Source organism: Caloenas nicobarica, chromosome 1 (genome assembly GCF_036013445.1).
Source record: "Caloenas nicobarica isolate bCalNic1 chromosome 1, bCalNic1.hap1, whole genome shotgun sequence".
Classification (NCBI taxonomy): Eukaryota; Metazoa; Chordata; class Aves; order Columbiformes; family Columbidae; genus Caloenas; species Caloenas nicobarica.
This window is the reverse complement of record NC_088245.1, coordinates 61,125,963-61,148,394: the sequence shown is the minus strand read 5'-3', so window position 1 is coordinate 61,148,394 and position 22,432 is coordinate 61,125,963. Positions and strand designations below refer to the sequence as shown.

At 45.5% G+C, this 22,432-nt stretch overlaps 1 protein-coding gene and 1 long non-coding RNA gene across 2 annotated transcripts in view; one reads left to right on the top strand and one right to left on the bottom strand.

The window, feature by feature from the left end:
- NUAK1 (NUAK family kinase 1) overlaps positions 1 to 13,862 on the bottom strand; it is a 50,175-nt gene extending 36,313 nt beyond the window's left edge. The window contains exon 1 of the mRNA XM_065658248.1: positions 13,435 to 13,862. Coding sequence (XP_065514320.1) covers positions 13,435 to 13,797 — 363 coding nt within the window. The 5' untranslated portion in view covers positions 13,798 to 13,862. The remainder of the gene's footprint in view (positions 1 to 13,434) is intronic.
- Positions 13,863 to 14,032: 170 nt separating this feature from the next.
- Positions 14,033 to 19,486, top strand: LOC135995976 (uncharacterized). The gene is made up of 3 exons (XR_010607223.1): positions 14,033 to 14,722; positions 15,420 to 15,660; positions 15,826 to 19,486. It is a non-coding gene; the product is annotated as an uncharacterized LOC135995976 (long non-coding RNA).
- Positions 19,487 to 22,432: the final 2,946 nt, after the last annotated feature.

Genomic DNA, 22,432 nt, shown 5'->3' with positions numbered 1-22,432 from the left:
GGAAAAATACTCTTGGAAAACAAAAAGATTGGCAAACGTGTGTATCAAAACCTCACCCAGGTTATTTTGCTCCAGGGCTTGCAGATCACTTTGCAGTATTAAATTTGGTTTTGTAAAAGCATTCCTCCAGTATTATATTGTTCTGCCTGGATGTTACCTATTTAATGGTCCCTTTTTGGAAGGGACCATCCTAGAATTTATGACAGAACGTGGTGGAATTGCTACAGAGGGAGGAAAGGAGCTTGCTAACATTTCTTCCCCATCCGTCTCTGATGTCTGAGAAATATTTATACCCCTGAAGATAGAGGAAACTCCTGTTGCTCCCCTCTGTTTATTGAGAGTAAATTACCAGGGCCACCCTAATGGCTCAGTGAAGAGAGTAACACAGGAACACTCTTGCTCCGTGCAGCCAGTTGGGCTTGGAACAGACGTGAGAGTGTGAGGAATGAATTATGCTTTCCTACAATTAAGTGGCTGGTGATCAAGCAATTCTGCAGCCTTAAATACGTAATTCTAACGTTTCCTGCTAGAAGAGTTGTTCACAACTGCCGGCAGTTGTTATAAGTGGTTATGGGGAGGGTTAACTTTGGAGGGGACAAACAGCAAAGTAATATTTTTTTCTAGATGGAAAGCTTTTGGCAAAGAACTCCTCCAGACCCTGTGATCTCCAGGACTATTGCCCCCTTCTTCAACACGCACAGACACCTTTTTTGGCACGTGTTTTGGCTGGGGCCAGTTGAACAAGGGAGAGTTAACATTCAAGATTTGTGGGATCCCCTTGCCAAAAGCTAAGCTGCGAGGTAGGGCAACAGCAGCAGCGCAGGCTTCCCAGTCCACCCTGCCAGTGACCTTCACACAGACTTGGACATAACACCTTCCTCAGGGTGAGGAGCAATTCCCTCTCACACTGCTCTGTCCAGAAGTTCATCTCGGCAAATACCACAAATCATGTCAGACCGAGCAGGACTATTAAAGCAGTGCTACGCAATGTGAATTGCTGTCCACGAGGGACCAGAGCGAGAGACTGCCTAACCCACTTTGTTTAACTTTTTACTTAAACAATCCTGAAAGGGGAAGCTGCGTTGCTACTCTGGAAATTACAACTTTAATCTCATTTGAACCACGCATTCCTCAGTTAAACTGCAGAAATAATTTAAGAACCAATTCCCAAATAAGACACTTTTCAACATTTCCTACATTTCCTGGAAAAGCATTACCTCTGATGCTGTGAAGTAAAAGTATGCTTATTAATTTAACCAGGTTAAAGTTCTTCCAGTAGCCCAAATAAACTCTAATGTCAGGCTAATTACAGGCATTGCACTGGTTTTGCATTTTCACATTCTTCAAAGCAACAACATGCAACACCACTGGAACATCAATCATTTCCAACTCGACCCCACAAACCATTTGCACACATTGCATTCATCGCTAACTTGGACTATGTTGCCCATGGCAGGAATCAATAGTGTTTCGTTGAAAATAATCAACAGTGCTTCACTGAAAATATACCAAGCTTTGTTTCCCCTTAACACTTACAGCTTCCTCAAGTTTGCCTTAACACGCGTGCCGCAGCTCAGAGGTGCCAACATTTACTGAGTTGTTTAAACATCGTTTAGAGTTTTGCTGGGCAGATAAGAATAATAACTTGGGTGTAGAGTAAAACAAAGATATAGCTGTTTGTGCCAAACATTCAGTTTATGGCAATACTTCATAGGAATTATTCCCCATAACAACTGAACTGTCATATCCTACAACTACATCCCAGGCAACCTCCCAGCTGAGCTCACTACGGCTGCTGTCTGATGTGCTCAACATACAAACACCCAGAACTACCCAGATGTTCTCTATGTAAAACATTTGGTTTAAAACATGCAGCGCTTCTTTCCAAAAAGCCATTACATTTGTTTAATGGACTCACACAGTTCAACTAAAATATCCTGGAGCAGACATTTGACTGCAACTCTACTCTACAAGCCCCATCTGCAAAAAGAAAAAAGAAAGAAAAAGTAAATGAGAATGCTTTACATGATTTATGCTGTCTTTATGATCAGCCAGTTCATAAAATACAAGCTCTGCGCTACAGACAATAACACAAATCGCTTTCAAGTGTATTGTTTAGTCCTTGCCTGTGTTAAACAAATATTTCAATTGAAACAAAGGGCCAAACTCTACTCTTCAGTTTACAACAGTGTTAATGTAACTGAGAGCAGCATTTTACCCACGGACATCACAGGGGATGCAATTTTTTGTTTTACACTTGGAGTGAGTGAGTAATGACATCCAGTAATGATAACCAGTTACATTCACGGCTGCAGAGGTTTCCTTTCATCTGAGAAAGGCTGGAAGGAGGTTAAAGTACAGCATGAAATCCTTTTCCCCAGTGAATTCCTTGCGAGCAATGCACAACCCTCAATGAGGCACTTCACAGGTCCCATTACACCATATTTTCATCGTGAAACGCCAGACAGGATGAACTGAGAGAATACATTTGTTCCACCAAAACAGAGAGGTGGGTAGAAAACTCTCAAACTACATGTTGGGGGAGGAGGGGGCAGAAATCATTGTTAAAAAAAGATGGCAAGTCCCTGGTCTGGAGTTAAAGGCACTGCATGGTCTAGCAGAAGGCCCTCGTTCCTCCCAGGTTGTGAGGACACAGCGGTGACCAAGTGGTACCAATGGGTGATCAACAGTGGTACGCAGTAGTGACCAGGCTCCAAGACACAACAGCTGGTGGGCTTTGGAAAAATTGGCAGCATGCCTTCAAAGTATGACTACAGCCATGAAAGAGGACCTTCGCTTGATGAGCAACCTTCTGGAAATGGTTACACCCATACAGGGAACAGAATGGCTCAGCACAGTGCTGGAGCTGTGGTCGACCTCAGCATTCGCTGCAGCTCCACCACAGACTTTCCAAATGAACCTCAGGGAAACAATTTACCCCCTGGGCGCCCAAAGTGCAGCTGTGACAACAGACTCCTACAGGATTCAGACCTTAAGCCGATGACTCTTTTCATTATTTCGCCTTATTTCGGCACCCCAAAGAGAACAAACGTGACAAGGAAAGAAGCGCAAAGGATGCTCATGTATAGGCCTGGTTCAAAATGCGTCTTCCCAAGAAGGCAATGTGGACGCCTCTCAGTTGTGTCCCTTTGCAGGTCAGCTCAGCCTGTATTGCCTCCAGCAGGTATTTTTACAGGTGTTTTCACCTTGCACTGGAGTGCAGCTCTCTCGTGCTCCAGGCTGTGTGCCATTACAGCAGGCACCAGCCGAGAAGGTTGCACTGTCCTGTCTTCTCCCCTCTCCCTCTAATCTGCCCTGGTGAGGCTGCATCAGGAGTACAGCATCCAGTTCTGGGCTCCCTGGTTTAAGAAAGACAAGGAATTGCTCGACAAGGTCCAGCAGAGAGCTACAAAGATGATTAAGGGTCTGCAGCATCTTTCTTAGGAGGAAAGACAGAGAGCTGGGTCTGCTCAGCCTGGAGAAGAGAAGGCTGAGAGGGGATCTCATCAATGTTTATAAATATCTCAAGGGTGGGTGTCAAGAGGACGGGACCAGACTCCTGTCAGTGGTGCCCAACGATAGGATGAGGGGCAACGGGCACAGACTGAAGCACAGGAGGTTCCATCTAAACATGAGGAGAAATTTCTTTACTTTGAGGGTGTCAGAGCCCTGGAACAGGCTGCCCGGAGAGGTTGTGGAATCTCCTTCTCTGGAGACATTCAAAACTCCCCTGGACGGATTCCTGTGCAATCTGCTCTGGGTGAACCTGATTTAGCAGGTAGGTTGGACTAGGTGATCTCTGGAGGTCCGTTCCATCATTCCGTGATTCTGTGTAATCCTCCTCCCAAAGGCTTTTTTTTTTCCTCATGCCAAAACAACAACCCGCAGCACAGCCTTGCCGAAACCGCTGCCGAGTTCCATGCTGTGCTGGGTGTCCCTGGCCACCCAAGGGACCAGTTGGCCTTCACTTCTCCTTCCCCAGCCAAACTCCACCAGGGAAGCTACAAGATTTTATTTCTGCAGAGTGGGATGGCAAAAATACACAAATAAATGACAGCTGCCCCGGGAGCTGTTTTTTTAACAAATGCTTCGCCGTCTTCCACTGTCAAACTTGTGCGCAAAATACTTGATCTTTTTGCATCAACAACAAAAACCACAACAAAACACCGTTTAACAAAAAGGAACATTTGCTTAGTTACCACAAGGCTCAAATAGATATTTTTATCCAACCATCATTACTACCTTTTATGATAAAAAATTCACACTCACTGTTAAAATAACACTTGTACCTCAGATAAAGGGGAATCTCATTCACCATCAAGCATTTTCAGGGAAGTTAGAAATTGTAGCAGAGGTGAAATGCCTTTTTGTGCTTGGGAAACATGATATGGAGGCTTTGAGATCTCCATCGACAACAGGACCTGAATCTTTCTGATCTACCCATGAATGGCTAAACTTGACTCCAAACTTGACACTGTATCTTTCCACAGGAACAAAGAGGCGCAGGAGACCTTCCTCTTGCCCAGACCACCATCCCAGGGGACCCCGTGGCAAAGGGCCTCAGGCGCCATGTTGGAGATGGGGCTGAGGGGAGACAGGAAATGCCGGCAGGGAGAGGGGAAGGCCCAGCAAGCACCCAGAAATTAACAGTTACATGTGTCACACATTAACCTAAGCGACCTCAGCTGTCTTCTTAATACTTATAAACCAAAAGACCTGCATTTATTTTGCGATATTGCATTCACCTACAACTGGCCAGTGTGGTTTCGAACATGCCAGCCATACCAACCTCTCTTCCCATAGCTGCTGTGTGGCTGGGTTTGGGGGGGTTTTGGGTTGTTGTTGTTGTTGCTTGTTTTAAAGGAAGAGAACCACCCATGAAAGTATTTTATTATTTTCCTCCATTGGTAGGAACAGGGCCTGAAAAAGTTCACACTTGAGCAAGACCCATTGAGAGCCAGTGGCAGCTTTAAGGGCTGATGTCTTGTAAACCACCAGAGCTGGAAGCAAATCCCATCTGTCTTTGGAGAGTTTGGGAACACAAACATTTATACCATGCAATAGTTTAACAGACTGAATTGAGGGTTGATCCATGGTCTTTAGTTCAAAAAGTATCAAAAATACTGAGCTCAATGAGAGTACTAAAATAGTGCAAGAGCACAGGATGGCTACAACCTCACTCCTCCACCCTCCCCGCTTTGCAACACTCAGCAAAGGTTACAAGAGGGCCTCCACATCTATTGAACATCTGGCATTTTTGGTGTGGGTCCAGGATGTTTGATGGGTATGGCCAGACACCATACGCTCACGGAGTATCTCACCCAGCCCCCTAGTGTTCAAAGGTCTAGGATCCCCTAATTTATACAACGTACATGTTGCCTGTGAAGACACGGTGATAAATATATTCTGTTTAAAAGCAGATACTTCTCAAATCATAACTTGCAGATGCTCAAAGTCTTTCATGTGGGAAAGACAAATGAGAGCCATAGAGACTGATTTTGTAGCCAGGGAGCACAGGAAGCAACAGCAGGAGAACACTATTGAAAGCCTGGATACACTTATGGCTTTAATGAATTGGTCATCAAATATAACAACACACATATGCAGTTTTTACCTTGCTTTGTAGTTCACTCCCCGCCCACCTCCCCCAGCTATTCCCCATATATCTAGCAAAGTGGAGATTATTTTGAGTTTAGTTTATTAAATGGACACACATTGTATCCACATCTCCTGGAAAACATTTGAGGGAAATGCTGACAAATATCATTTGCATATTTAGTCAGAGACCTTTTCATCTGTGACATTTCCTCTGACATACCAATTATCCCAAGTACATCAACCCATCAGGGCTAATGACAAGGGTTTTTTCTAGAAAGTGTCAGGTGCGCACCAGGGTGATTTAGAGACGAATCCCAACTTATGTAGGAGGCAAGCAGGAGACAAGATCAATACTCTCTGTGGGTCAGAGATTCATACACCAGCACGCCCGTTACTGGTGGCATGCAAACCATCAAAACTGTACCCCAGAGCTGGGCACTGGCAGCAGCCCCAGGCCAGGAGCTGCTGAGGCTCTTGCCGCCCTGCACAGTGGACGAGTTTGCAGCTCCATCGCTGCTTCTTGCCATCCATGCTGCAGGCTCCTATCCCACCCCGAGCCTGGAGGCAAACCTGTGCTTCTGGCTTCGGAGCATCATCCAGGGCTGCGGCAGAAAACATGTGGTTTAGTCAGACTTGACGCAGAAAGAGGGTACAAGGCGACAATGAGGAGAACAACGGTGTCCTGCCGAGAGGAGCGTGGTTGTACAGTAAGAGGAGAAGCTCTGGCGTCAGCATCCTGGTTTGTGAGGACAGAAGGTGCGTAAGCATGGTACGGGAGGCACAGACCCGAGCCAGGGAGATGCCCACATCAAAGCAAAGGTCATCAGCCAATTTCCGAATCCCTAGTATGTGGGCTTTGGAAACACGTTTGGATTACCATGGCTGTACGCATGTTGACCTGCTGGTGTTCAAGGCTGGAATACCTGGAACTAGTTTTCAACCCACATTCGGCATTCTTCCTTGGCACTGTCATAGCCACCACGTGCCTCCTCCCAATTCCTCACTCCAGCAAAGACTCTCTAGTTATTTATTTACCAGACAAAACACAGACTAACTAGGATTAGAGTTCTGTAAAGAATAAACAATTGCTCACAAGAACTCCACATTCCACACAGTTTTATTCAACATGTATGACCCCAAACTACAATATATACAATAATTGTCTCCACATGTCAAATCCACATTGCGGTTCTTAAAAAATAATAATAATTTTTAGAACACATGCCACCAAAAAATGTAGTATATTTTAGCCATATCTAATGAAAGACTTTGTACAAGCAATTTCCATTCTGTTGCATTCTCTAGCATATGGTGCTCTGAAACCATTTGTAATAACACTTGGGCATTTTATAGTGTTTTTAGCTCAAGGTTGCATTATAAACATCGGCTCCAATTCTGTTGTGAATTTCACATTTAGAGGGATGACACTAGGTATGTATCAGGCCAAAATGTGCCCTGTTAATTAGCCTAACTTCCCCATATTAAGTAGCATCCCTTCGGAAAGGAATACACTGAGACACAGGGAAGTTAACTGATCTGCCCAAAATCGCTCAATCCAATGGAAAAAAAAAAAATACGGAAGCAACACTCTTGGAAAGTTCTAATTTCTTCACTTGTAAAAGAGTCCAAAATCTTTGAAGGAATATCACTTGGTGCCCACTCCAAGCTCAGCAAGAACATGCTGTTCTTTAATTTGGTAAAAGATTTGACAAGCTAACATATTCAGATGACCCCTTACTGGCTAGTGATTAATTCAGACTTTTATACCACTGAACCATACTCCCTTGAACAAATCTGCTTCTCCAACAAGAATTCTCAGTACGGAAAACAAGTATTTTGTTCTAGTGCCTTTCCCCCAATGACAGCCCTTGATATTGAAGTCCTCTTTGTCATTTCAGTTATACAAGTGTTTATGTGAAGACTATAATAATTTTATACAGCCAGGTGGTAACTTCTATTGTAATAATATTACAATGTTCACTGTGAATTACATCAGATTAAATGCAGTGGGGTTTTGTCTTTTTTTTTCTTTTCTTTTTTAAATCAGAGTCTAATCTAGTAACTAAGGGTGGAACAAATAACAAATTAACAGCAAAACCATTTTCAAGCCCATACACTCTCTCCAACTTCTATTCATTCCAAATCTAGAATTTCCATGCTTGGGTACAATTTTTACCAAGGATGACACCGAGTTTCACTAACACATCTTCAGCACCACGAAAACACCGTCCAGATTTAGTCACATTATGAGTCGCTAAAATAACCCCGTTTGCACATAAAAAAAAAAAATAAGAATAATAAAAAATTAGGTTTTGGCAATACATTTTGCAAGAATCCCTTTTCAGGTGAGGAAGCCCTGGCCCCGCCGAAGTGCTGCGCAGATTGTGTTGGCAGAGAGCAGCTGGGAAGCAGGCAGCCTGGCAGCGCGCTGCGCACGGGTCACGGCGCTGGCACGCACAACAAAGCGGGAGGCAGCAGCGCAAGTGGAGCACAAAAGGATTCAGGAACGGAGACCCGAGCTGGACGGCGCAGAGGGACAACAGCCCGGGGTAAAGAGAGAGCCCAGAGGGCAAGAGAGACGGAGCTCTGCAAGAGGCGGCTGTCATCTCTAGGACCCTCATGTTACTTACCCTATGCATCTGGAAAAATCAGGTATTAGGTCAGGGGTGTCAAACTTGTTTTCACCGGGCGCCGCATCAGCCTCGCAGTTGCCTTCAGAGGGCCGAATGTAACTTTAAGACTGTACAAATCTGGGAGTAGTTACATTTATACAGTCCTAAAATTACATTCGGCCCTCTGAAGGCAGCTGCGAGGCTGATGCGGCACCCGGTGAAAATGAGTTTGACAGCCCTTTATTAGGTTGTACACTCAAAACTAGCTGATACTTCTGATGATTTTGGCTTTAATTGGCAAGTTTTTCCTTCTCGTGTATAAAAAAAGGGTAGTGACACAAGCCATCGTTACTATTATCTGAGTGTATTATCATAGCTGTGCAGGCCACATGCGCAAATCAGGATCCTGCTGTGCAAAGTACTATACAAGCACTTCACATCTCACCAGTGTTGTGTAGATACTTCCACTGGTGTCTGCAATAAAGGAAGATATCCTAATAAGAACGACAAAGAACCTCTAAAAAAATAAACAGTTCTGCATTAGATTTGGACATCATCCTGCACACTGAGCAATCAAGATAACAATCAATACGAAGTAGTGACGCAGGTGCTAACTGAAGTAGAAGTTCTCAGAAAAAAAAATGGAAATATATATATGGAAATGTCATTAAAGATAAGAGAATTCAGGTGCATAAGAGGGAAGAGAGGAATACCCAAATTTTCTATATCAGCAAAGCAGATGAGAGAATTGGGACAAACGTTACACTTGGCTTCCACTGTCCTCAGTGAACCACAAGCACATTTTTATCTTGTTATTTGTAACCCTTAAAAACCACACCACAAACAAACAAGGCCTTAATTACTGACAGGACAGAGCTGGCATTGTTGGTGTTCATGTTTTGGTTTTGTGATGATACAGAGAAATACAATCAGCAAAACAAGGGTCGTCCGTTCAAGTAATCTGTTGCTGTTTCAGGGTCTCAAAAACCCTGCATGATTCTCCAAAAGTATCAGGAAGCAGGACTGTTTCAAAGCGAAGATTTTCACTGGACTTGCAACTAAAAATATTTCTGCTGCTCTAAAGTTTAGGTTTGTTTTTCTTTTTTTTCTTTTTTTTCTTTTTTACAAGATTTTAATTCTGAAATCAGTTTCATTTGGCAACACCTTTCTATTTGCCTATGCAAAAGAGATAAATAAGATGCACCACCACGTGTAACATAAATATGCACCACACATTTTTCATGTTGGGCTGCAGCCTGTCATCAATTCCACAAATAATTAACTTTCTGGAAGAACGGCTGGAGGAGAATAGTGCTTCCTCCACCTGCTGGTGAGGAGGAAGAAAAGATGTCCTGGCTCTCAGGCGAGGAGAGGGAGGTGGAGGTGGAGGGGAAGCCCCTGCAGCTACTCCCCATCGCCTCCCAAGTGCAGCCTAAGGAGAGAAAGGGAGAAATAGTCCTGGCTTTTGCAAAGGGCAAAATCTGTCCCGAGGGCAGATACTCACATACTCACCGAAAGAAAGCGCAGATAATACAGGATGCTTCAGGAGAGGTGATAACAAAACAATTAGCAACGCTAGCAAAGCTCCAGGTCCAGCAGGGGCAGGGAGAGCAAGTGGCTCTCATCAGAGCACCTTGCAGGAGAGCACCCACAGGGAGCTGTGAACCAGCCGGGGTATCGAACCCCTGGGTTAAACTCTGCGCGGAGTGCCCCAGGCAGCCTAATAGGGTTTACCTGGTGTCTTCCACGTTTTAGAGAGCTCCATCCACCTTAATTACTATTAATTTAATTCATATTAATGCATTTTTGTATGCAGGCAATGCTTTCTGTATCATGTCAGGAAAAGACAGATAACAAGACTGAAAATGCCCATCTGTAATTTAAAGTTGCATTATAAGGAGTATTTACTCCAGTGGAATCACATACTCAAGGAAGAACCCTGCACCATCTACCGTCTTCATGCCCCATGCGTGGGATGGGCCAGAGGTGGTTAATACACAGCTTACCTAAGGCTGACATAAGTGTAACTGTGGATTTCTTGGCTAACAAACATCGAATACACAACATGAACAAAAGCTCAGTTCTTTGGTTTAAGTGCAAGATGACAAGTGGAGAAAACACCCACAGAAATGTCAACATGAGTGTTCCTTCACAGGCTTGTGATATCATCTCTTCATCCTTACACTTACTAACAGGTGCCTTAATTTAAAATACTATAAGTTACACAGTGTATACGGAGCCAGTACTAATGAAGGAAATCTTGCTGGCAAAATTAAGCACTTCATACGTCATGCGGTGGGCAATATTTTAACTGCTTCATGCAGCACGCAATGCTGTCTGTGGTCACTGCAGTAACTAATACACAAACTCACGTAAGTTGTTTTCAATAACAAGCTAAATATATCATACAACCTACCCCAAAGCTTATGGCAGAAAGCTTTACGATCACGTTCCACTTGGTTACGAGGAAAGACAAAGAAAATAAAGCAATGTCCATAAATCTGCAACCTGTTAATAAGTGCCAAATATTATTTTAATTCAAGTCAACAGAAATCTTGCTATTGATTTCCAATGGCACAGGACTAACGCACATCTGCACATTGGATTGAACTGTCTTCTCACCTTGGTTTTACTTCATTAACTCAAATCTGCCAATTTCGATTTCGCTCCTGAGCTCTCTGTTTCTGCAGATGATGACAAATCCAAAGTTCATGCTTTGTATTAAAAGCCTGGCTAATCACGCAAGTATCTTTATGAAATGCCACACAGCTAAAGAAATAGCTAAATGGGCAAGAGAGGCAGAAAGGCCAAATAGGAGAATCATTTGGATGAGGCTGATGACTGGGAACACGATGTCGCTGCCACGGTCCAGCTTTGCAATCTGTTACCAGACAGCCTCAAACACCTGCTTACCACTGAGTAAAGAAAAAGACGATTACCTAAACCAGCAGCGGAATAGGAAGCAAACAGACTGGACTAGAGCGACCTTGGGACTCTTGCTACCTCACTGCTGGCTGGGAGGTGATTTGCGTCAAGTGCAAGAGACGGTGCCCAAGGCATTGCTCGCCCTGAGCATCCCCTGCTGGGTGGGCATGGAGCAGCATCCAGACCAACCTGCTCACAAACAGTGCCTGCTAGTAAGAACTGAGGAGAGAAAAGGGAAGAGAAATAGGGTGAGGAAAAAGATGAAGGAAAACTCTGTCCCTATCTGATCAGTCATCCTGTCAGTGCTCTCATCTCACCCACGGAAAGCAATCGGTGTGCACTGCAACAGCCAGACAAAGGAACTGTCAGAAAACAAGAAAGGCTTTTCCATTCTCTTAGGTCTGGCTGGATTCCTGACAACTAGCTTTTATTCTGTAAACAGACAAAATGTGGATATTTTACATATACTCACAGATGTTAAAGTTCAAACAGACAAGTTACACCAGAACTCGCCTGTAGACTAGTTAATAATTATGAAGTGCCACACGCCAAGGTTTGTATTACTACAGTGTAAAACTCACACCCTGGTAAGAATTTCTTTAGCTTCTACATACCAGCTGACAGAGCAAGTGTAACATTTTTATCGCATTTAAGATTGCATGGGTATTCTGATTTTCACCCTCTCCATTTCAAGATGGCATCAGCTGTATAAATTCAGTTCAGACTGCATCATCTAAGTATCCTTAGCTGTGCCCCTGAAATGCTTGACAGTTAGCAAAATACAGAAAGGCGAGGTGTGTTGTTAACTCAGGAGATGGACATCCATGCTACATCCTTTCGTCTGAGAGGGCCCTTCTCCAAACCAAATCTCATTTACAATACAGTCACCTTTAATTTATCAAGTCTTGTAAAAAAGAAAAAGGTGGCTTTGATGAATTTGCTTATTTACTACATTAGGTAATGTAACTTAAAAATAATCTCCTTACAAACTAATGGTTAGTATATAACATAGCCCCGGAGCTTTTGTTAGCCTGAAATTGTAGAACAGCCAAGACAGCAAACTTTAAAAATCATGGACCAGGAGCGAGCATGTGCAGAGATGTCCATCTCTGGTTTCTCTTTAGCCAGCCTCCAAATGTGCTAATAAACTGCAAGCATACATGATATGACTCTACAACTTGGCTGAAACCCTCATTTTCACTGTCGACACAAAGGTATTTAGTTGCAAATTAAGTGTCTTTTATTAAAGCCATGGCATCTGCAAATTCATTTTCTGTTTAACAGTTGCTTCTGCCTCTGGGTGTGTGTTGAGCTTCCAGGCAACCGAAAGGGAAAGATAAATGACACAAAACCAGCGACATCACTAGGGAAATGCCTTGCTTTTACATGAAGTCTAGTGAAAACTCAATTAGTCTACTTCATATGAAAAGCAGCATTAAATACCTCTTTAGAAAAGCATCTATTTGTCTGGGCAGTCTTCAATGCAACGCCCACCTCTCATTCGCTTGCCCTCTGTGAACAGCTACATATTTTGGGGAAGGAAAAATGACAACAACTCTGACTAATGTGTACATTTCTTCAATTGCATTTCTGCGCCCTGCTGGAGCGCTGCACCGACGAGGAAATGCTGAAGCTGAGTTATTGCTGGACAACCTCCGGGCTGCTTGAAGTCCTGAGCCAGCCGGCACCGCTGAGCGGTGAAACGGATCGTAAAAACCAATGGGGCTGGGTTGCAGTCCCGGCGATTTTTTTCAGGTGTCAGCAAAGTTCAGGTCACAAAAGTATGACTGAACCACAGCATTTTTAACCGGAGAGCCAACGTTTGCCCTTCTGACGGTACTTTGTGAGCGGCTTTGGTTAGCCAGGAGATGTGACAGGTTTCACTAATGCATGAATTTCCACTGGGGAAAGAATAACTGTTTGCAGTTGACCCGCATGTCAAAATAAAACAAAAACAATAAGCCACCCTATTTTTCCAGCAATAACACATCCTTTTAAACTGTAACGATGTGCTACTATAATGCCACCCTCCCTCAAAAAAAAAGTTTCTCTATAGGATTTGCACTCCAAACAAAGCCCCGGCCCCCAGGGACCGTGGGTGGGATGCTGACCCGGGCCCCGCCGGGCTCCTGCCCCCGCGAGTCACGCCAGCCCTGCACACGGACGGGTCCCCGAGGGAATGCACCCAGCCGGCTCCATTCTCAGGTAGGTGTTGGAAAGAAAAATTATACATACATATATATATATATATATATATATAAAATTAAAAGGGAAAAAGAAGCCCCTCCGCCTGCCTTACCACTCTGCCAGAAAACCTCTCGATGGCCCGCTTGACTTTGCCATAAGTGCCTTTGCCCAATGTCTCCTGCAGCTCGTAGCGATGCTTCAAGTTGTGCTTGTGGTGATGCCGCTTCACCCCCTGCTGCTTCCTCGCTGTCGCCGCCGTCACCCCCGGGGACGGAGCCTCCCCGAGCGGCTCCTCCATGGCTGTGGCTGCTGTGGCTGCTGTGGCTGCTGTGGCTGCTGTGGCTGCTGTGGCTGCTGTGGCTGCCGCCGCCTCGCCGCCGCCGGCCGGCGCGGAGCCGCAGGAGGAGCCGCAGGAGGAGCAGCGGGGCTGCGCGGGGCTGCTGCAGCCGCAGGCGGCCGCCTCGGCGCTCTCCATGCCCGGCGGGCGCGGGGTGTGAGCGCCCCGCCGGCCTCGCAGCCTCTGCTTCGGCCCCGCGCCCGCGCCGGCACCATGGGGCGCGGCGGGGCGGGGCGCGGCGCGGCGGGGCGGGGGGCGGTGGCGCCCCAAGCTCTCCTCCCCTTCTCCGCCGCCCGCCCCGGCGGCCGCGCAGCCGAGGGGCGGCCGCTCCGCTCCGGCCCGCCCCGCCCCGGCCGGGCCGCCCGCAGCGCCGGGGGCCGGGCGGGGGCGGTCTCGCCGGGGCGGTGCTGGCGGCGGGGTGCGCTGTCCGGCGGGCGGCCGGGGAGCGCCGTGCTTTGTGCGCGGGGGAGACGGCGCTCCACGGCCGCCCTCCCGGCGCGCTGGAAGCCGCCTCAGCGGGGCTGACCCCCGGCGCGGCGGGGAGAGCGCCTCGTCCCCAGCCCCCGCCTCACGCCCCGGGGCTGAGCTCCCCGGTCTCAGCGGGGCCGGGCTGAGACGAGGCCGAGGGCAAGCCCCGCTGCCGCGGGTCTGGGGTGCACCCCTGCACAGCCCGGTGTCAGCGTGGGCATGTGGCGGGCGGGCAGGGGCTCGAGTGAGCCTGCACCACATTTAGGTCTGGAAGGTTTTTTCAGAAAACGCTTTATTTTTCCCCGTTCGCGAGGCGGGCGAGGGTTTCCTGTAGGGTTTCCATGGAACTGGAGCTGGCAGAAAAACACGGGCACGCCCAGCTGCTGGCTGTCCCTGGCATGGGCAGGAGCTGATTGCCCGCTCCAGGAGGTTTTTGCATGTAAAATACCTTCCTGGGCCCAAGTACTGCCGTGGTTGACTTACATGCAGATCAGCGCCAAGATCTGGAACTGAGGGAGCGCTCACCTCTGCTCTCAGGATCTTTGAAATACAAATGAATGCGTCACTTTTACGCTTTTTTTCATTTTAAAGTAAGGTAGGTACTTCTTTCACAAAGACGTCTTGAAAACTTAAACCAATGCAGCCATATAAATTGTTGCCAGGGCTAAGACGAATCAGATGTTTCCTTTAGAAAAGAAGCCTCCCCCAAGCCTGTGGCTGTGAAAGGCAGATGGTCTCTGTTGCAGCAGAAATGGGAGATTTGCATGGGGTGAAATCACTTTGGCATGCTCCAGCATGGGCAGTTTGCTGGAGCAATGCCACGGCCTTCATGTGAGAGTCATGGCTCGGTGTCTTCTCACTGACTGTCGTTAACGTGAGGGTTACAGCTGCGATTGTCTGCTCCGCAGGGATAACGCACAGACCTTTTGAAATCCTGGGTTCACAGCAACATCGAGGCACGGGATTTAGGAAGTCGGTAACCCCATCTCTCTGTGTCACTGAGGGAGTGTTAATGCAGAATTTACTCCATGTGCTCGGCTGATTTGAATGGGTGGCTCCTGCAAAGGCTCAGCCTTGTCAGCATCAAGTTGGTGGGATGGTACCCAGGCACTGGCTTTAGTGAGAGCTCTCATTTGGTTCCTCTAACTTGCTGGACCAGTGTGTGAGGCTGGGCTTTCTTGAGGTTTCTTCCAGAGATAGTGAGCACGCTACTCTGAGGTTAGCCCCTGTGACTTGATGGACTTGAAAACACAAGTTTCTCTGTAATTACCATATTTACCCCTTCATTTTAGGATCCACAGACGTGCCTGCCTGGCTCAAGACAAATCTGTCTGGTGCAGTACCCTTGTTCATGGCAGGAGCCAGCACCACGCCGCACATGCTGAAGAAGACAAAAAGAGTCCTGCAGTGGCCAGAGAGAGGTATTGCATCCCACAGCAGGTTCTGGACCTTTGGGAGCCAGATACTGGAGCATGAAGTTTAACATCTCTTTCACAGAGTGCACCACAAACTGGCTGTTCTGAAGTTGAAAGGGTAAGGGAAGCCTCACTCTGTTATTATACAAAGAAAGAGTTCCGTGTCTTCCTGCAGCGCTTTCCTTTATTTTAATTGTTGAAACGACAAAAATGCTGTAGCCTTCTCTTTGTAAGAAGTAAGACTGTGACAGTAGCTTTCATGGTGTTTTTTGCTTTATTTTAGTGCTCCGAAGTTCTGCTGCATTCCCACCAGCCAGCACAGAACAGAGCAATGCCTGGGCTACCTGAACATACAGGAGAGGGAGATCTGTTACTGCACTGGCTGCCATCCGTGCCCCCAGTTTTAAACCCGCCTATGTAGCTCTTCTCAAACTCGGGGGATGCCTCAGGAAACATCCGTGTGGAGCAGAGACCTGCTGCAAGTAGGGATTGGCGTGGGAGTGGGATGGGGATGCCGCAGCACCGAGAGGCAGGAGGGAGCCAGGAGAGGGGCTGGCAACACAGAGAACAGGAGAGGTGCCCTTGACTGCCAGGAGAAGTGAAAAATTGACCTGGCATGTGTTCACCTCAGTGAAACTCCACTTAAATAGATTAAATCAGAGTCTCAATCTTGCTGAGTGCCGAGCTTGCAGCAGCCTGTCAAGATGACAGTAACAACTGCGTGGTGGTTTTGCATGTCCAGTATGAGCCCTAGTCCCCCCAAAGATGAGAGCAGCCTGGTCTGTGCCAGCTGACTGCACGCTGGCCTGCACGAGCAGCTCAGAAATGTCTCGATCCCTCCAGTGGTAGCAGGGAAGAGTGGTCCAGCTGGGGTTATCTGACTGTTTGGAAGGTTTCTTTAGGCTGGAACTTGTTATAGCCTATATCCAGGTCCTTTATACCTCTTGAATAGCTGAAAAGCATGAATCTCAGTGATAAAAATAGCTTTCATTGTGTTATACTCACTGCTGTTGTTAATATTCCCAAGAGTATTCTCTTCTAGCTGCTTGGAAGCGTACATCACCAGTTCCATAAGGAAGTACGTCATGAATCATTGGTGTATATTGTGATTGGAGTAATATAAGGCATAATAAAAACCCAGAAACTCCAAAAATGAAAAATACCGATTTTATAGTGGAATAAGCACAGGTACTATGCAGCAGTAGAAGTACCACTTTTCCTTTTAAATTTCCATGCTCTTAAATATGAAGCCAGGGGGCATTAAGCAAATTTAGTACATGAATTAAAACTGGACAAAAGACACTTTCTGTGTTCATATGTAATAGCAATGGCAATTGAAAATACTGATAAATATATAAGTACACATAAGATTGAGTGTATCACTGGTACACAGATATATTTCATTTTAATTTTTAGCATATTGCCAGCTTTGCGAAAATCACTAAACAAGTAGTAAACCCGTGTCTTTCACAGCAGGTATAAGAATACCAAGAAGTGAAAATCACAGTGGGAAGGCAAGACAATGTTAGAGAATGGACATAGAAAATCTTAAATAATTACTTTTAGGCAATTTGCATCATTCTAGTTTTTCATGTCAGTGTAAAACGTGCAGTGTTTCATTTTTCCTGAAATAAACATTTGGTGAGAATTTCAGCTCTCTGAGTTTATAGATATCACTAGGGAATTCTTCATTTGACAGTATTATTTTATGTAAATGCTGTTCTTTATTCCAAAGAAGGAATTATCCTCCCATTGAAACCCATAGACTTCTGCAAGCCAGCTTCAAAGGAAATAGGATTAGGCTTCAATTTGCAAAATGGTATTGGAGGATATGTTGTACCAAATCTAAACTATACAGATAATCACAATAACAACAATAAAGCCTCTGATTTCAGTAGGCTCACCTTCCTGAAGTCAGTGTAAGTTCTTAAAATTCTTAAAATTATTTTTTTAAAATAGTTTAAGAAATAAAATTCTTAAAAGATTCTAACATCTTAGCAATACAGATTTATCATAAAATTCAGTACATGTTTAGGATTAATTTTTGCCATTAACTTTCAGAATAGCACAACTTATTTGTTATCTGCCAAACAGACACTCAGGTGAAAAAGGCACTGACTTAATAAGTCTCCACAAAAAGCCTACCTGCAATAAAATGGAAGATTCATAGAGCTGATGTTAATTCCTTCCATGTATTCAGCTGAAAAAAATGAAACACTTATTTTAAGAACTGAGGCCAGGTACTTCCTGTGCAACAATTACACATATTTCAGCTTAACTTGGTGAGATGGTATCATTTGTACACAAACAGCCTTTTGCTCATAAGCACTCTTCAGTGTTTGTGAAGCATTCAGCAGTGTTGTTACCAGCATCCAGGGGTCTGGTGGAGACCTGGAATACCTTCTTTGGCAGTTCCCTACAGTGTAAGATAGAGGAAAGAGGAGAAATGAGTACTGAAGGGATTCCTGGATACAACAGACCTGTGTTCTCTGATACTGATGTGCTGCTCTCTCAGGTTTCAGAACTCACTGCTGAGCTCTAGTCTGTATATGGAGAAACACAAAACCATCGTCTTAAAGTCCATTGAGTTGCTTTGACTGCTCATGCTTGATCATCCAGCTAAGTACAAGGGGATGTGTTTGCTGGACCGAGCTGAAGTGCTCAGCGTTGTCCAGCCTGCAAATCTAAAGATGATAGAACTACAAATATTTGGGAGATGCTGGCAGGCAAAACTGGAGGACATTCTCTCAATTGAACTCTCTCCTCTATATAAGTGCCTGCTGAGAGGGAGCTTTTTGGTTGGATGAAGTGAAAGCATGCTAATGTGTTCCACTCAATGACAGGGATTATCCTTTAGAAAGAGGCGGCTGGCATCCATCTGTGTCCTGCAGCAGGTATCTGCACATTGTCTGCCCTGGCAGGTCATATGTAATCCTTTAAATTGCATGCTTTATGAAATTCACAGGAGTCACACAAGTTCAGTGTTAAGACTGTAACGCTGATTTTTCTCTGTAGTGAGCCGTATTAAAAACTTTACCCTGACAAGGAGTAGTGTTGCGAGGTTTGTCTTGTTTGCATCCCACAGATGTCAGTTCACTATCAAAACGATACTTCAATCAAGCAATGAACACCCACAGGGCCCAGATTGAGAGGTTATAACTTCCATCTAAATTCATGTGTCTCACCTTGTTCTTTGATTGCCTCTAGGCCTTTTGAGATGTCCATGCAATAGGAAATACAGAGACTGAGGTGGAATTAAGCCTTCTGAATCTCGATCCTGGACCCATTACAGAGCTTTGTGGGCAATGAAGAAACCGAGGAATACTTGTAATATCTGCTAGGAGAGAACTCTGGAATTTAGGCTGAGGTTCTTTATAGAACTTTCAGTAGGAGAGGAGCCATATATCCATAAAACATCTTTTAAAATTAAATTTCCAAGCTTCAAGTCTTTGCTTCAGTGGCTTTCACTGAGAATTTAGACAGTGAACACGTTAACATTTTTTCCTGGAATACTGGTTATTTCTTCTGCTGCTTGCTGTGTTTTATTGGAATATCCATAGCACAGAGGATACCAATCACCTGCTGAACTTACATCTCCAGATCTGAAAGTTCATTGACATATTTACATATGCATGTGCGTGCCTGTATGCTTATGTCACATGATTTAATCCATGCAAAATCCTTTCTACACTCAACAATCCTGTGTGACAACTGAACCCCTCACTGCTATTGCTAAACTGGGGCACTCAGCACCACTGAGAAGTGAGGAGAAACAACCCAAACTGCACAGGAGAGAAAACTGAAATCCAGGGGCTGAGGCTCAGGGTTGCTTCTGCTGCAGGGTTTCCAGAAGGACTGAGCCCACACAAACCCTTCTTCTTCTGTTGCTTTCCTATTTCCCATTCAGCTTAGATACTCTTTCGGTAAAACTCTATGATGGTGTGTTTATTGTGTTATTTGTGCATTATTTTTATTAAATAAATGAACCACACAATCCAAACTGCTAGTTCCCTCCCTCTGCACATTAATCCTTTCGGAGTTGAAGTCCACATACATCAGCAGGATGTAATAAAGAAAACCAACACTGCAGCTTTCATCATTGGGAGCAGGGAGTTGCAGCAGGCTGCAGCCGCTGGATTGCGCATCTCACCAGCGCAAACTGCAAAACAGAAGTGAAAAAAGTAATTAAGTCACTCAGCAGCACGCTCCCCTTCTCTCATCACTTCCCCTCTTTGCTTTCCGTTGCCTCCCTTCCGCTGCTTCTGGTTTTTTGCCCTTATTTTGAGAGCCTGGCTGGCTGCATCACTTTCAACCATCACCACATTAGGCCACATGTAGGCAGCACCTCTCTGCCTGGCCTGTTTTGCCCGTGGCTGGCTCCCACACATGGAACAACCACAGTTGGCGTAGCTTATACGCACATGGCTTCTCCGAAGCATCACCCAGAGCGGTCACCCCCTGGCCACCGTTTTGCAAAACCTCCAGCCCCAACTTCCCCGGCACAGCAGTGCATGCAAACCAGGTCCCTTAACCTTGTTTTTCAGCACTGTAAGCCCAAGCCCTTAACTGGTAAACAAGGGCAGACCTCGAGGATGCTTGTGGGTTGTGGTGGGAAAGGGTGGAGTATTAGGTTGGGGCCGGGTGGCAGCTGGAGCGGAGAAGGGGGAAGTGAAATGCAGCCGAGGTGCTGAGGGGCTCGGGGGCTGGCGGCCTGCGCCAGGGAGCTGCGTGCTGCAGGGGCCTCCCCTCAGGGCTGTTTGCATGGGAACGTAATGGGGAAGCGTGAACTTTTGCCATTTTGACCCCTTCATCCTGGATGACTCACGGATGAGATGGGGCAGATACATCCCTCCAGGATTCTGGGGTTTCCTGCCCAGTCTGGTCGCATGGGGGTGTCACATCCATGGGGTAGATCCTACGAGGAGCGGCATTTTAACCTCATTTATGGCTTTAGTGCAACGGTCATTGCGCTGATGCCTGTGATAAAGAAAAGCAAAAGTACGTTTCGCACAAGATGTTTGTTTTGATGTTGAGGTCTGTGGATCTGTGTCTAGGTTGCATAGCTCTTTGCATGCAGGTATGGGACGCGCAACCAGTTTTCTTGGAAATATAAGCGTAAGGCTACTCCAATAATATAGGGACTAAAAAAGACATAAGGGTTGGGGTTTTTTTTTCTTAAATATATATATACATTTCTTAGAGTGAAGAGGGTTAAGCACAAGATATCAAAGGACTGGGAAAGTGAGGTATGAGGAAAGGCTGAGAGAACCAGGCTCGTTCAGCCTTGAGAAAAGAAAGCTTAGGGAAGACCTCATCACCATATTTCAGTATTTAAAGGGTGCCTACAAAGAAGATGGAGACTTCCTTTTTACAAGGGAAAAGACGAGGGGTAATGGATACAAGTTACTCCTGTTGAGATTCTGATTGGAGACAAGAGGGAAATTTTTCACAACAAGAACAGTCAGCCATTGGAATAATGTTCCCAGGGAAGTGGTGGATATCCCAACACTGGACACTTTTAAGAGTCAACTGGACAAGGTGCTGGGCCATCTTGTCTAGACTGTGCTTTTGCCAAGAAAGGTTGGACCAGATAATCCTTGAGATCCATTCCAGCCTGTTGTTCTATGACTTTATATTATGCTAAAATTCATGCTGTGTGTGACATCAATGAGTTACTGGACATTCATGCCTTGGGATGCACTCATTTATACAAGTGTTTCACCAAGACAACAACTCCTGCCAGTTACTGAAAATGGGCTCCACGACACCTATGACCTAACATCTACCATTTCGTGGTCGATCCACAAAGTACCTCATCAGAAAGAACAGTGTTCAACTGATAACACACATCACTCGCCTGGGTACAACCCTGGCTCGGCAGAGTGGGTGTGCGGTTCAACACCGTGTACCACCTTACTCCTTTTAGGAGAAAAATCTGTTCCCTCTTTCCCGCATGTGGAGCAGGCTGGCTGGCAACCTCCTCCCCTCCATAGACAGAGGGGAGTAAGGGCTGAATTGTGCCTTCCTGAAACGCGGCCCTTTCCCCTCCTGGGGGTGTTTTAGGAAATGGTGGAGACCTCCACCCTTTGCCACAGACTCCATGCTAGGGATGCAATCTGGCCCTGAGAAATCATCTCCTGCTCCCACCTCCCTCTAAATTCCCACTGAAATTCTGGGATTCAGCATGGTGTGCATCATGGCTTCATAGCTGTAAGAGAGGACGCATTTTTCCTTCACTGATCATTAGTTTGTCAAAGTCAAAACAATGCTAAATTAGAAAATAGATTCAGCACGGAGGCTGCCAGCTTCCTTTAGCTTTATTTTGTTTACCTTTCATTTGTCTGCAGCCACTTCCTGGCTTTAGAAAATAGTGTTGTCTATGACTTGTAAATTAAATTAGGTCAAATAATAAAAACTGTTAATGGCAAGATAATCATTTTTATGGCAAGTGATTGGAAAGACGTAAACAGAATATTATGACTTTAGGATGTGTACTAACGATACAGCATGACTTCCACAGGAAAAGGACATACCCAGAAATCTAGGGCAGCAAACTACAGAGAGCAGTTAAATGGAAAATGAATCTGTTCAGGTATAGATGCCTGAGAGCCAAATATAATTTTCCATTAGATCTTTTTAAAATCCCATCCTTTATGCCCGTTTGCTAGCAGAGAGAACTCTTTAAATCAATAGCAAATCGGCTAAGCGACAAACTTGATCAAAGCCTCATTATGCATTAAAATTTCATTTGGCTGGCTAGGGATTTGCGAGGGGAAGGTTTTGAGGCTCTCTGTGTTTCCTTTGTGCTCCTCATGCAGCACAAAGGGAATTGCAAATTTCTGAAATCCCCGTAGTGGGCACAGGGGAGCAGAGGATACCACTGCCTCGTG